This window comes from Gorilla gorilla, chromosome 16, assembly GCF_029281585.2.
Source record: "Gorilla gorilla gorilla isolate KB3781 chromosome 16, NHGRI_mGorGor1-v2.1_pri, whole genome shotgun sequence".
Lineage (NCBI taxonomy): Eukaryota > Metazoa > Chordata > Mammalia > Primates > Hominidae > Gorilla > Gorilla gorilla.
Window position 1 is genome coordinate 59,524,530 of NC_073240.2, and position 16,153 is coordinate 59,540,682.

General features: G+C 42.7%; 1 protein-coding gene and 1 non-coding gene across 8 annotated transcripts in view; one reads left to right on the forward strand and one right to left on the reverse strand.

Moving 5' to 3' along the window:
- Nucleotides 1–1,861: 1,861 nt before the first annotated feature.
- Nucleotides 1,862–2,077, reverse strand: LOC115930981 (small nucleolar RNA U3). Its single transcript, XR_004067558.1, has one exon. It is a non-coding gene; the product is annotated as a small nucleolar RNA U3 (small nucleolar RNA).
- Nucleotides 2,078–9,414: 7,337 nt separating this feature from the next.
- The window catches only part of MINDY2 (MINDY lysine 48 deubiquitinase 2), a 97,587-nt gene continuing 90,848 nt past the window's right edge, over nucleotides 9,415–16,153 (forward strand). For all 7 annotated transcript variants that reach the window (XM_031002533.3, XM_031002534.3, XM_055363134.2 and 4 more), the window contains exon 1: nucleotides 9,415–13,627. In XM_031002533.3, coding sequence (XP_030858393.1) covers nucleotides 12,788–13,627 — 840 coding nt within the window. In that variant the 5' untranslated portion in view covers nucleotides 9,415–12,787. The remainder of the gene's footprint in view (nucleotides 13,628–16,153) is intronic.

Consider the following 16,153-nt stretch of genomic DNA (forward strand, 5'->3'; position numbering starts at 1 on the left):
GCAAAGCAGAGGGCAACCCACAACGTTACAGGATGGCAATGATAATAATCATTCATTCGTTTGACAAGTATTTATTTTGTTCCTACTATGGGGATTTCCAGATTACCAAAACAAAACAAAACATGATCCTGACATGGTACCAGGTACCTTGGTAAGAAATTTATGTACATGAGTCCGTTTACTCTTTGTAACAATGCTATGAAGTAGATATATCTCATTTAACAGATGAGGAAACAGGCAGACCAGGCTTCTAACTGAAGTTTGTTTGACTCCAAATCTTGTAGTCTGGTCTTTTGAATTACTGGGTAAATGCATCCTTATTATCATTGCCATGGTCCAGAATCTACCTGTTAGCTTTCAAGGCCCAGAAGCTAGATTTTTCTCAGTGCAACCTGATTTGATCAACTGACAAGCACTAATTTATAGGAGCTAAACTCTTAAGGGACTTAGGTCTTAAAATGTCACCTCATAATTTTATGAGTTAGCTATTCATGTTAGCAAGTCAATGCATTATTTCTTATCAATAGTTGAGAAGCTAAAGCATAATTCAAAGTGGCTCAGTAAGCAAGGCATCACTGAAGAAAAAATTAACTGAATGGTTTTGCTGGCTAATTCATCCAACTATTCAACTTACCATGCCACAGTAGAATCTATCAAGGGAATAGATAGGTACCAGACCATCCACATGTTCAGGGGACCTCCACAATAGATGGTGATCAAAGCATACTTCAGCAAACCCTTATGCTGTGGGATATTCTCTGGACTCCATGCAGACCACCATCTCCCTTCCAGTTATTATATGCTTTCTTTGGAAATAATATAATTGATTAGACCACTTTTTTTTCGCATTTATTCAGACTTTGATTCTATTTCCAGCCTTACTCTCACTTCTTTTAAACACTGAACGAATCCTATCTTCTAAAGTAACTTTTACAAATAGCTAAGCTGGCCGGGCACCGTGGCTCATGCCTGTAATCCCAGCACTTTGGGAGGCCAAGGCAGGTTGATCACGAGGTCAGGAGTTCGAGACCAGCCTGGCCAATATGGTCAAACCCCGTCTCTACTAAAAATATTAAAAAATTAGGCCAGGCACAGTGGCTCATGCCTGTAATCCTAGCACTTTGGGAGGCTGAGATGGGCAGATTGCCTGAGCTCAGGAGTTCGAGACCAACTTGGGCAACATGGTGAAACCCCATCTCTACTAAAATACCAAAAAAAAAAAGTCAGCTGGGCGTGGTGGCAAGCACTTGTAATCCCAGCTATGTGGGAGGCTGAGACAGGATAATTGCTTGAACCCGGTAGGCAGAGGTTGCAGTGAGCCGAGACCATGCCACTGAACACCAGCCTGGGCAATAAAGTGAAACTCTTTCTCAGAAAAAAAAAAAAAAAAAAATAGCCGAGTATACTGGCAGGTGCCTGTGGTCCCAGCTACTTGGGAGGCTGAGGCAGGAGAATTGCTTGAACCCGGCGGGCGGAGGTTGCAGTGAGCCGAGTTCGTGCCACTGCACTCCAGCCTAGGCAATAAGAGTGACACTCCATCTAAAAAAAAAAAAAAATAGCTAAGCTGATTCATTCTGTTGATTTGGTTAATTATCATCTTACTAAGAAGCACTTCATACTACCCCTTAAGCAATGTCTATAGGGGTCATATTTTTATTTTACTTGTAGACACTTACGTTTTGTCTTCCTAACCACATTGTGACCAACTTGAGGGCAGCGGCAATAATAATATAATTGAAAATATCTTTATAATTTATAAACTCTTTATTATAAGTTCCATTTCTTCACAGTACCACACAGCAAAATTAACCAAGCTATTTTCCTCCTGGTTTTTGTTTCTTTGTTTGTTTTTTTAATAGGAACCATTCAGACTGCATCCTTTGCCTCTTACTCTCCCAAAGGAAGAGAAAAACAATCATCAATGGCAAATGGCAGTTGCAGTGAAGCAACACCAGGACCCGGCTTCACGCTCGGGAGAGAACGCTGCGCCTCCTCCTTGTGGTTTCTGGTGTTCTACACATTCAGAGAAACTTCTCTAGTAACGAACTATACAAATGATCCCTGAAAGTATAGTCTTCCTTTCTTTTTTTTTTTTTCTTTTACAAAATGTGAAAACTGAAGAGAGGCAAATTTACGAATTTAATTTTACCCAAGCTTGTAAAATTAGTCAGTGGCAGGACCAGGTTCTTGTGGTCTCCATCACACTTTCGGCTACGTTGGGTTGCCTCCATGTGACCATGCTTCATAGTCTCTTTTGTGCCCCAAAGCACCACATCTAGATAGTCAGTGAAAATTATGGAGGTTCATTATTGTGATTATAAACCAAATGGGTCAGAATTCTTACTGTATGCATATTAACAATTGACAACTATACTTCTCAACAATGCAAGTATTTTTTGACTGATATCATTCTAGGTCTGTGTTCCTCAATGTATAGCTAGTGAAATACCTGCATTAGAGTTACTTAGGATGCTTATCAAAACCACAGAGTCCCCAGCCTGGGTAATACAGAGAGAACTCATCTCTACAGATAATTTAAAAATTAGGTGTGGTGGCGCACCCTTGTGGTCTCAGCTACTCTGGAGGCTGAGGAGGGAGAATCACTTAAATTCAGGAGGTCAAGACTGCAGTGAGCCCTGATAGCACCATTGCACTCCAGTCTGGGCAACACAGTGAGACGCCATCTCAAAAAAAAAAAAAAACCTGCAGATTACTGAGCTTTTCTCCAGTTCTGATGAATGGAGTTCCTGGGGATAGAGCCCAGAAACCCATTTTAATAGACTTCCCACATGAGAGTTAATTACACTAAAGTTTGACAACCACTGTTTTAAACAAACACAGTAAGAGATATAGAGAAAATAAAAGACCAGGTACTTCTGGAAAGTCAGTGTCAACATATAAAAATAGTAGAAAAGAGGATAAATTTCCTCAATTCTAAGATACCCTCAATTGTAAGATACACCATTGATTTAATAGCAGCTTTTGAAGAAAAGAGTGGTTTACTAGTTTTTCTGAAAAATGGGTATGTTTAGGTTTTGTTTTGAGAAAGCAAAATTAGGCCAGGCGTGGTGTAATCCCAACACTTTAGGAGGCTGAAGGGGGAGGATTGTTTGAGGCCAGAGTTTGAGACCAGCCGGGGAAACATAGCAAGATCCCATTCTCTTTAGCCAAGTGAGGTAGTACATGCGTATAGTCCTAGCTACTCAGGAGGCTGAGGTGAGAGGATTGCTTCACCCAGGAGTTCAAGGCTGTAGTGAGCTATGATTGTGCCACTGCACTCCAGCCTGGGCGAAAGAGTGAAACCTTATCTCAAAATAAATAAATAAATAAATAAATTTCAAAATAGGACTTCTTGAATGTGAGAAAAATAAAACAGAACCACTTGACTGAGAATGATATTAATATGAAAAAAAACATGAGACAGACAAGAACCAAAAAAAAATTGACATCAGGATGATAAATATTACTTCGAAAATATATCTACCTACACACACATACACACACACACACACCCCTCAAGGGAAAGTGTATAGAAAAGCATGGCCAAAAGAGCATTGCATAGTTTCGGAATAGTAATGAAAAATAATAGTGAATAGAGGGTGAATTTAGAAGCCTCTTGCTGTCTCTTGCTAAGGTTTATTTATTGGTCATGCAAGTGAGAAGGGGTTGCTTTCCCTAATGCTAGAGTAGTAATTCTCAAACTTTATCAAAGATCAGAATCACCAAGAGGTCTTGTGAAAACACACCGCTCCTGATTCTGTAGGTCTTCAGTAGGGCTCAAGAATTTTCATTTTTAACAAGTTCCTAGGTAATACTGACACTACCAACCCAAAAACCACACTTGGAGAACTAGAGTTAACAGATATCTGGCAAACTGGTGGGCTGGCAGGGCAGAAGTACTTCTGAGAAAAGTTCTAAGGAAAGAATGAGGCAGGCATAATACACGTGATTCAATGACAAAACTTTAACCATTGGCCATAAGACTAGGGAAGTAGGGATTCTAAGTTGAAGATGCCATATATTTCTTAAATTCATTTCTGGTGCAACCTACCTGGAATCACATTTCAGTCTCACTTTTAAAAAGGACTACATAAAGGACTACATAAGTAAAACTGAGAGAACTGTTTCATTAATACTGTCGCACATTAGGGCTATAATAAGAGGGAAGAGAAAAATATTTCCCTCCATTCACCATCATGTATTTTTAACATTACCAGGACAGATGGGCATCTGGTAAAACAGCATGGAGTAGAGGCAGCACCTGGTGGAATATCACAGGATTGGACTTGTTTCTAAACAGGTGTGGGACTCCCCATGGGGGCTCTCAGAAATAATTGAGTCGGGGATGTTCTTTACAGGAGGCTGGAGTTTCTGCAAGCAATTGAAGGCCAGAGCCAGGGCAATTTGAGTTACATGGAAACCTTTGATTTTTAACTCAGAATTTTCTCACATATCTTGAATAGAAGATTAAAAGAGGAGGAGTAAATGTATATATACCCTGTACCTGTGCAATCTTCTGGTCTGAGCTAATTTTGATGCAGCTGACAATAAAGAACAATCAATTTATTTTCCATAGCATCATCAACATAATAAAGCCAAGATGTTTGAACTCTAGCTCTTGTAGGTTTATGCAGAATAAGATAAGGAAGAGATCATAGGCTGGGGAATAATTAGAATGCTGCTACACTCTAGTGGCAAGGAGATAAGGACTCGGGAGTGGCCCCAAAGAAAATGAAGGAAAGAGGTATATAATATCAGCAAGACTTTATCGATGAGATAGTCAACAGTAAACTAGCATAAAAATCAAAGATGGCACCAAATTTTCTGTCATTGTAGCTGAAAATGTTATGATTCAACTAAGAAAAACTGAATTTTAGGCTGGGCATGGTGGCTCACACCTGTAATCCCAGCACTTTGAAAGGCTGAGGTGAGCAGATCACCTGAAGTTGGGAGTTCGAGACCAGCCTGACCAACATGGAGAAAACCCGTCTCTACTACAAATATAAAATTAGCCAGGCGTGGTGGTGCTTGCCTGTAATCCCAGCTACTCAGGAGGCTGAGGCAGGAGAATTGCTTGAACCTGGGAGGCAGAGGTTGCGGTGAGCCGAGATTGTGCCATTGCACTGTGGCCTGGGCAGTAAGAGCAAAACTCTCTCAAAAAAAAAAAAAAAAAAAAAAAAAGAAGGAAAAAAGAAAAACTGAATTTTAAAAGAATAATCATTTTGATGTATTTTTTGGATTTCTTAAGCCTGAAGTAATAATCAGCCTGTTATTTTAATTAGACAAGCACTGTATAGCTTAAATCTCCATTGTTTCACACAAAAACTTTTTTCTTCATCTGAACTTTTATAACATTTACTGTTTGTGCTAGTCATTTAGTGTTCATTATAAAGTGAGTTTTATTCTCAGTGATCATTTCATGTGAACATACTTCTTAATTCCCCAAAGAACTTTGTACTCCCAAAGAATAAGTCCAATGTTTTACACTCATATCCCCCATATCTCTCTCCCTAGCACAATCACTAACTATATGTTCACTAAGTATACTTTTCTGAAGTGTATTGTTCAGATATCTTTTGAAAAATATAAAGGATATATTAAAAGTTATAATCAATATTCTAAAAGATGAAAGGTGAGGATGCCATTAAACAAAAACTAGAATAATTTATTGGAAATTAAATATGTAAAGTAGAAGAAAAAGATGAAGAGTGTAAAATCAGAGAGAAGATAAGAATTATAAAATAAAACCAGATAATTTCACAGAACTGAAGGACATAAGTTTCCACACTGAATGTGATCACACAAGTAGCCAGCCCAATAAACAGAGCAAGACTCACACAAAGATATATCAAATACTGAAATGTCAGAACATCAAGAATAAGGGAAGATCAATAAACTTCAGAGAGAAGGAAGAGGTTATATACAAAGGTTCTGGAGTCACAGTAACATCAGACTTCTCTATAATTACCTGGAAGCTAGAACACAATTGAATAACTACTTTAAAATGAACAAAAAGTATTTCCAACCTTCAATTTTATACCCAGCCAAACTATAAAATGTAAAAACCTACAAGGTCTACAAAAATTTACTTCCCTTGCACTCTTCCTCGGGAAGCTAATTAAGAATACACTTGGGCTGGGCGCGGTGGCTAATGCCTGTAATCCCAGCACTTCAGGAGGCAAAGGTGAGTGGATCACAAGGTCAGGAGTCCAAGACCAGCCTGGCCAAGATGATGAAACTCCATCTCTACTAAAAATACAAAAATTAGCTGGACATGGTGGTGGGTGCTTATAATCCCAGCTACTTGGGAGGCTGAGGCAGAAAATTGTTTGAACCCAGGAAGCAGAGGTTGCAGTGAGCCGAGATCTCACCACTGTGCTCTAGCCTGGGCGACAGAGCTAGATTCCATATGAAAAGAAAAAAAAAAAAAAAGGCCGGGTGTGGTGGCTCACGCCTATAATCCCAGCACTTCGGGAGGCCAAGGCAGACAGATCACAAGGTCATGAGATGGAGACCATCCTGGCCAACATGGTGAAACCCCGTCTATACTAAAAATACAAAAATTATCTGGGCATGGTGGCATGTGCCTGTAGTCCCAGCTACTAGGGAGGCTGAGGTAGGAGAATCGCTTGAACCCGGGAAGCAGAGATTGCAGTTAGCCGAGATCACACCACTGCACTCCAGCCTAGTGACAGAGCGAGACTCCAACCCACAAAAAAAAAAAATAAAATAAAAATAAAAAAGAATATGTTTGGCTGGGTGTCATAGCACATACCTATATTCCCAGCACTTTGGGAGGCCAAGGCAGGAGGATCACTTGAGGCCAGGAGTTTGAGATAAGGCTGCGCAACATAGAACCTATGTTTACAAATAATTTTTTTTTTTAATGAGCCGGGTATGGTGGCATGTGCTTATAATCCTAGCTACTTGGGAGGCTGAGGCAGGAGGACCACATGAGCCCAGGAGTTTGAGGCTGCAATGAGCCACGGTCATGTCACTGTATTCCAGGCTGGGCGACAGAGGGAGACCCTATCTCTATTATAAAAAAAAAAAAAATGCATCGTTTTAGAAAAAGGAGATCCAAGAAACAAAGGAATCAACACAGAAGGAATTCCTCAAAAAAGTGATCAAGAGAAATCCCAGGATGACACCTGTGTAGCAGGCTTATAAAAGAAAAGTCCGGAGCAGAGCAAGAGAAGTGAGTGTTCCAGGAAGGATGTATCCAGTATTAAAATGGACCTAAGGAATAAGTTGGTATGATTGATCATACTGCTAACTCTGTGGCTAAGTTAGTGGGAAGTGAAGAATTAAGCAAATAAACAAAATAATGAGGCAACTGGGTTATTTTTGTTTTTTGTTTGTTCTTTTTTTTCTTTGAGGCAATTGTTAATTCCAAGACAGACAAAAAGTTTAACACAAAAATAAATCACAGTAAAATACCTGACTTAGTGGTGAATACTTACATAGCTCTAATGCTTTAATCTTTGAGTATGTAATAAAAGATTGTTTAATAACTGGAAGATTGGAGCAATAGGAGGAAGAATGATATGAAAGGAAAGAACTAAATCCTCATCTTCCATGGGAATAAATCAATAAACAATATATACAATTATTTTTTTCTGTCCAGTGAATGGAATACAGTGTTTTGGGTTTTTTTAGATGATCTTATTCTGTTACCCAGGCTGGAGTGGAGTGGTGCCATCATAGCTCACTATAGCCTCGAACTCCTGGGCTCAAGCAATCCTCCCACCTTGGCCTCCCAAAGTGTTGGGATTACAGGCATGAGCCACAGCACTCAGCCTACAACTGTTAAATGAAGAAACCAGAGTGTAAACATGTTTCTCAGAAGCAAGGGTACAAAGAGCTAAAGAACAGCTATGAGGCTGGGTGTGGTGGTGAGCGCCTGTAGTTTGTGCTACTCCGGAGGCTGAGTCAGTAGGATTGCTTGAGCCGAGTTAGAGCCTGTAGTGTGCCACAACAGCCACTGTGAATAGCCACAGCACTCTAGTCTGGGCAACATAGTGAGACGGTGTCTCAAAAAAAAAAAAAAAAAAAAAAAAAAAGGAACAGCTATGAGTTGAAAGAGACTGTGAGGCTGTTTATAAAGAACAGGACTCAAGGGTCTGGAAGGACAGAACAGGGAAGTGCTTCGTTTTTATATAAATTATTTAACTTTTAAGACTATTATATCTGAAACTTTGAAAAATAATTTTTAAAATTTGGATAGCAGCCAGGTGCAGTGGCTCATGCCTATAATTACAGCATTTTGGGAGACCAAGGTGGGAGGATTGCTTGAACTCAGGAATTCAAGACCAGCCTGGGCAACATATGCTACAAAAATTTTAAAAACTAGCAGGGCATGGTGATATACACCTGTAGTCCCAGCTACTCAGGAGGCTGAGGCAGGAGGCTCACTTGAACCTGGGAGGTTGAGATTTCAGTGAGCCATGATTGTGCAACTGTGCTCCAGCCTGGTTGACAGAGTGAGACCCTGTCTTAAATAAATAAATTAATTTAATTAAACAAAATTTGGATGGTAACTATTTAACTTAAAAATAGCAATCTTACCTCAGAGTTTACCTAAAGATACATATACGCAAAATAAGAATAAAATATCAGTTTGTCTTCTGGTATTCTCCCTAGATGCCACTCCCCACCTCCCTTAAAAAATAACTATGTACCTTTTCATGAACTTAAATAACTACCTATATTTTCACAGCTGTTTATCTAGGCTTAATTGTTGACAACAGCATGAAAAGAAAAACTGGTTCTGTTTGTTACAAAAAAAATATTAAATGATGCCATGTGAGCATTTGAAACGCATACCAATAAAAACTACCACAGCAAGTACAGGTTTATCCAAGTAAAGGTTTTGAAAAATGGTGAAGGGCCATTATTTGAGAAGTGTATGCCATGATTTTTGGCTCTCCTATGGCTCACAGGCCTATAAATGATTCATTCATTTAATTTATTCATGTAACACAGCTTTATAGATTTCCTTTTTACATTTGAGGTACCATGCTAAATTCTAAATTTCCTGAAATCTGTATTCCTTTTTTTTTTTTTTTTTTTGAGATGGAGTTACACTCTTGCTGCCCAGGCTAAAGTGCAATAGCGCAATCTCGGCTCACTGCAACCTCTGCCTCCCAGGTTCAAGCGATTCTCCTGCCTCAGGCTACCAAGTAGCTGGGATTGTGGGCGTGTGCCACCACACCCAGCTAATTTTGTATTTTTACTAGGGACAGGGTTTCTCCATGTTGGTCAGGCTGGTCTTGAACTCCCGACTGCAGGTGATCTGCCTGCCTCAGCTTCCCAAAGTGCTGAGATGACAGGCCGTCAGCCACTGCGCCCGGCCTTGAAATCTGTATTATTCTTATTTATATTTCATGGCCTAAAATACTGTAAAATGCTTAAACCAGCAGCATTTATTTTAATCTATTAACATCTCCAATTCTTTTTTAGGGAAAAAATTCAAATTTAAGAACAGGATTTATTGTTTATGGACTGACATGGAGATCAAAAGCACACACAACTAAATTCAACATTCTGAAAAAGCTCTCCATTATCTTTTCTAATTTTCCTGTTGTCCAAGAGTTGGATGTGGGTGGAGGATTACCTAGGTGCCGAGGCAAGAGACTGAAGGCACAAACTGTTTCAGTATAATAAAGAAAATAGTTAGAATAAGAATAGTCATAATACAAATTAGATATAGAGATGATCATGGACAATTATCAATCATTATTATAAACATTATTAATCATTAGCTTTTAATATTACTCTTTGTTGCATTACTAATATAACCTAGGAATAACCAGCGGGTATACGGTCAGGTGCTGAAGGGACATTGTGAGAAGTGACCTAGAAGGCAAGAGGTGAGCCTTGGGTCATGCCCGCGTAAGGGCCGCTTGAGGGCTCCTTGGTCAAGCGGTAAAGCCAGTGTCTGGGAAGGCACCTGTTACTTAGCAGACCGTGAAAGGGAGTCTCCTTTCCTTGGAGAAGTCAGGGAACACTCTGCTCCACCAGCTTCTTGTGGAAGGCTGGATATTATCCAGGCCTGCCTGCAGTCCTGGGGCCTAAACCCCTCCCTGTGGTGCTGTGCTTCAATGGTCACGTTCCTTGTCCACTTTCATGCTCCTCCCATACTCCTGGTTCCTCTTTGAAGCTCTTAGTAGATAGCGGTAGAAGAAACAGTGAAAGTCTTAAAGTCTTTGATCTCTCTTAAAAGTGCAGAGAAGAAAATGCTGACGTATGCTGCCTTCTCTCTCTGCTTCAGCTACCTAAAAGAGAAGCCCCCCCAATCCTGTAATCACGTGACTTCCTTCACCTTGTCAATCACTTAGAAGATTCACCCTCCTTACCCTGCCCCCTTGTCTTGTATGCAATAAATATCAGCGAGCCCAGCCGTTCGGGGCCACTACCGGTCTCCGCATCTTTACGGTAGCGGTCCGCCGGGCCTGTTTTCTCTTTATCTCTTTGTCTTGTGTCTTTATTTATTACAATCTCTCGTCTCTGAACACGGGGAGAACACTCGCTAAGCCCCGTAAGGCTGGACCCTACAGTTGGACATATATCATAGTATCATGTCAATGCGGATCACGAGGTCAGGAGTTAAGAGACCAGCCTGGCCAAGGTAGTGAAACCTCGTCTTTACTAAAAATACACACACACAAAAATTAGCTGGGCATGGTGGCGTGCGCCTGTAGTCCCAGCTACTTGGGAGGCTGAGGCAGGAGAATCACTTGAACCCGGGAGGTGGAGGTTGCAATGAGCTGAGATCGCGCCACTGTACTATAGCCTGGGTGACAAAGCGAGACTGCGTCTCAAGTGAAAAAAAAAAAAAGAAGGGGCACAGTCTTCTGCATTCTCAGGTAAACAAGAATATAAGTATCAAACATTCATGTATTATATGTAATACATATTATGTGTGGCCGGGCATGGTGGCTCACGCCTGTAATCCTAGCACTTTGGGGGCCAAGGTGGGCGGATCACGAGGTCAGGAGATCAAGACCATCCTGGCTAACACAGTGAAACCCCGTCTCTACTAAAAATACAAAAGGTTAGCTGGGCGTGGTGGCGGGCGCCTGTAGTCCCAGCTACTTAGGAGGCTGAGGCAGGAGAATGGCGTGAACCCGGGAGGCGGAGCTTGCAGTGAGCCGAGATCGCGCCACTGCATGCCAGCCTGGGCGACAGAGCAAGACTCCGTCTCAAAAACAACAACAACAAATTAGCCAGGCATGATGGCGGGCGCCTATAGTCCCAGCTATTCGGGAGGCTGAGGCAGGAGAATCGCTTGAACCCGGGAGGCGGAGGTTGCAGTGAGCCAAGATCGTGCCACTGCACTCCAGCCTGGGCGACAGAGAGAGACTCCGTTTAAAAAAAAAAAAAAAAAAAAAAAAGCAAAAACAAAAACAAAAACAAAAAAACCTATAAGTATATATTAAAAAATAGCAATAAGAAAAAAAGACAGTAAGCTCCATGAAGATATAAGCTCTGTGATCCACTATGGCATCTCCAGTGACAGACAGCATCCAGCAACTTACTTGGTACTAAAATGTATTAAAGGAATGAATGAAATACTACTTTGCAATCTTGTCTGCCTTCTCTAACCAACAGAGGTGCAAAAATATCACATTCTAATTATGTATCAGGTATTTATATGTCTGCGAAGGAAGACCCGTCTCGTTAATTTTTTATCCCCAGCAGCCTAGAAAATGTTGAAAGAAAAAAGATGGGGGAAAAAGCCCTTTTCTGTAACAAGTTACCATAGGACCCACATACATTTTGTTACTAACAAAACGTCCAGCTTGTCTTTCTTCTTTGAAAACTGCATGGCCTTAAGAGGAGTCCATTCTAATTAGGAGAAAAGTCACCTTTTCAGAAGCAGGCGCTTCCCACTCCATGCAAAGTGAAGCCAAGTTAGCAAAACCGCAAAGACTTGGCTAATTCAAATACAAGCTAATTTATTATTATTGGCGCAAATTAGCCACTTTCTTTTGCTGCGCAGGTCAATGTCCACAATCATACCGACCCCTTCCTGTAGGGCGAATGTCTCACCAGTAGCTGGTGAGAAGCACAGCTCTTCTCAGCCAAAACCGACAGAGACTGGAATTTGTGCAGTGCAGTAATCCAAACCCGTCGAGTAGATATGCCTGCTTTAAAATCTTCATCTCGTAAGAAATGCCTTAATTTTCCATATTAGGAGCTGAGAAAACAAGTCCCCTGAGCCCTTCAGGGACAAGTTCTTTTCCAAATACTACAACCACCTCCAACCACCCAACAATGCCTCAGGCCGACGGTGGGCCACACGCGACCCAGCGCTAAAGGGTCACAGCCAAACTGTCCGCCTCCTGCCTTCCCTTTAAAGAAGCCGCACACAAGCGAGCTGCCCCGGAGTTCAACTTCCGGCCACATAGTGAGAGGATGTTTTCCTACTGGAGCTGAGCCGCGGGGGCGCGCCCCCCGGCCGCGCCCTCCTAGCCACGCCCTCCACGCCCGGCCTTCCGAGAGCGAGCTCGGGCGGGCGTACGGAAAGGGCTGGGCCACGTGGGCGGCTGCTGAGTGGTTCGCCTTCGCCTCTCAGCGCGCAGTCAGGCGGAGGCAAGCTCAGAGCGCACGGAGAGCGCGGTAGCGCGCGCCCGCGCGCGTTCTTAGTACTCTCCCCGGTGACGTGCCTGACCGAGGCCGCGCCAGGGCGCTGTTGCTGCCAATATAGCTGTCATGGCGTCCGAGGCGCTGGCTGCGGAGAAGTGGCCGCGGTCTCCATAGAGCTGGGGGCGGGCGGCCCGGTATGGAGAGCAGCCCCGAGAGCCTGCAGCCGCTAGAACACGGGGTGGCGGCCGGGCCAGCGTCAGGGACAGGTTCTTCGCAGGAAGGGCTACAGGAGACCAGGCTCGCCGCTGGTGATGGTCCTGGGGTATGGGCGGCGGAGAGCAGCGGCGGGAATGGGCTGGGGGCGGCGGCCGCCAGGAGGAGCCTCCCGGACTCGGCTTCTCCCGCGGGCTCTCCTGAGGTTCCCGGATCCTGCAGCTCCTCCGCGGGTTTGGACTTGAAGGACAGTGGTTTGAAGAGTCCTGCTGCCGCCGAGGCGCCTCTGAGAGGGCAGTACAAGGTGACCGCCTCCCCGGAGACAGCCGTGGCCGGAGTGGGTCATGAGTTGGGTACCGCTGGAGACGCGGGAGCCCGCCCGGATCTCGCCGGCACCTGCCAAGCTGAGCTGACCGCCGCCGGCTCCGAAGAGCCCAGCAGCGCCGGCGGCCTCAGCAGCAGTTGCAGCGACCCGAGCCCTCCTGGGGAATCTCCGAGCCTGGACTCTCTGGAGTCGTTCTCTAACCTGCATTCTTTTCCCAGTAGCTGTGAGTTCAATAGTGAGGAGGGAGCGGAGAACAGGGTCCCTGAGGAGGAGGAGGGCGCGGCGGTGTTGCCCGGGGCTGTTCCCCTGTGCAAGGAGGAGGAGGGGGAGGAGACCGCTCAGGTGCTGGCGGCCTCCAAGGAACGCTTCCCGGGACAATCTGTGTATCACATCAAGTGGATCCAGTGGAAGGAAGAGAACACACCCATCATCACCCAGAATGAGAACGGACCCTGCCCCTTGCTGGCCATCCTCAATGTTTTGCTCCTGGCCTGGAAGGTACATTCTGCAGCTTTCTACTTCCTACAGCTTTTGGGGTGGAGGAAAACGGGGTGAGGGAGCTGCTGCATGTCAGGTGATGGCTTCCTTTCTTTCCTCATTCATTAGTCCCCTTCTTACATGAAATTCATTCCAAGACTTCCATGTTGAAGGAATATTCCTTTATATATATATCGAAAAGAATTGCCCCTAACCTCAGTCTTCTCTTGTAGTGTTTAAGAGTTCAACACTCAATTGTGGTTGATACACTTAGAAACAAGAAGGACTTAGAGCATCTTAAATCTTATGATTATTTTAAACTGTAATTTCCTACCTTTTCTTACTGACCTTATCACATATGCAAAAAAGTGAAGAATTGGAGAAAGTAATCTTCAGAAGTTACCATCAATCCGTGATATCATGGACTAAGTTTTCGTGGTTATAGTTAGTTTGATTTCCAACTAATGCCCCATTTGTGTGTAGATACTTAAGAGAATGGTGATGGGGAAGATGTGGCTCTTTAGACAAATTCCATTTAAGGAAAAGCATTGGTCTGAGACCCAATTACCGTAACTTCTTGGTTTTCAAAGATTGTTTTCATTTTATGCATGATTTTTACTTGCCTCATTTCTTTGGCTCTCCTTAAATGGTTTGGCATTATTACCAGTAACCATGCATCCGAATGTGTTAAGGGAGCTAAAACTCTAAAGAACTAAAATAAGAAAAGATATGTCTAAGGTGAAGGAGCAAAAAAGGGAAAGACCCTTAAAAATAGGTATGTTGAGGACTCAGCGAGTTACTTGTCAAATGAAGTGTCTCATTTAAGCTTGCAGTGTTAGGGTGCTGAGAAGACGCATCTCACAGCACCTATTTTATTTTCAAATTGATAATTATATCTATAGATGCAGTGTTTCCTAGGAAAAAAAACAAACAAACTGGGTGTGGTGGTGTGCGCCTGTAATCCCAGCTACTCTGTAAACTCAGCTACTCTGGAGGCTGACACAAGACAATCGCTTGAGCCCAGAAGTTTGAGACCAGCCTGGGCAATATAGTGAGACCCTATATTAAAAGAAAAAGAGAAAAATAACCTGGATTCTTCTAAACAGTTAGGTAGAAAATCAAGTAAAGGGAATAGTGTTTATCAAACATGCCTTTATCTTCCTGTCGCTAGCAAGGACTGATACAAAAGAAATAAAATTAGAAACCTTGCCATTGTCTGGTGCATAATGGCACTGAGATGTTTTGAGTGAAGACAGTACCTGCTCTTAAAAGGCTGTCAAGCTGTTTGAGGTGGCATCATTAACTTACTGGCAACTGTTTAAGAACAAGAAATAGTAAGTTATATGAGACAAGTGGTGGGTAAATTGTGGTAAATCTGTGGAAATGCATTTGATATTCAAAAAGGGGACATTTTCCTTTGGTATGGCGTAGTCCTAGAAAGCTTCATGGGATTTATGGGTCTTGAACCAATCTTTTTTGTTTGTTTGTTTGTTTGTTTTAAAGACAAATTAGAGCAATTTAACAGATCTTTTAAGGAAGAGAATTTAGAATAACAGGGAAATGGAATTCCCAGGGGAGAGAAGAGTATAAACCAAAGGAATGAAAATAGAATGGATATTGTGTGTTTATATGTTTATTACATGACAGAAGTGGTAAGTTAATGTTGGAGAATAATGAAAAATAAGGTTGAAAAGGTGAACAAGAGCCACTTGATAAAGGCCCTCAACTAGGGAGTTAGTTAGACTTGCTCTAACAGGCCAGAGTCCCTAATCTTTTTTGTAGGAAGGAATAACTATTATTTTCCTTTAGTCTTTTTTCTTATGTAGTACTGCAGAAATTCAGAGGAAAGGGCAAGTACTGTGGTGTGGAGTATTTGGGGAAAGATGCATATTAAACTGACTCATTCAATTCAGACAGATTCAAGTGAATGATCAAATGTTTGGGTTCCCACTGTGCGTGAGGTATTAGAAATGCAAAGATGAGGCCGGGCGCGGTGGCTCACGCCTGTATTCCCAGCATTTCGGGAGGCCGAGGCGGGTGGATCACCTGAGGTCAGGAGTTCGAGACCACCCTGGCCAACATGGTGAAACCCCGTCTCTACTAAACATACAAAAAATTAGACGGGCATGGTAGTGGGCACCTGTAATCCCAGCTACTTGGGAGGTTGAGGCAGGAGAATCGCTTGAACCCAGGAGGTGGAGGTTGCGGTTAGCCAAGATCACGCCACTGCACTCCAGCCTGGGCAACAAGAGTGAAACCCTGTCCCAAAAAAAGAAAAAAAAAAAAAGGAAATGCAAAGATGAGTATGATGCAAATCTGCCCTCGTGTAACTGACTATCTAGTGGGATGACAGACATATAAACAATAATTACAGTGCAATGTGAGAAGCTCTAATATGCTATGGAAGTGCAGAGAAAACGGTAATTGGGGAGGGGATTATCAAGGGAAGACTTCATAGAAGAGATAACCTGTGAACTAGATCCAAAGGATGAGTGAGAGAAGACCTTCTGGGCAAAGAGAATAGTGTATTGAAAGATACTGAAGCAG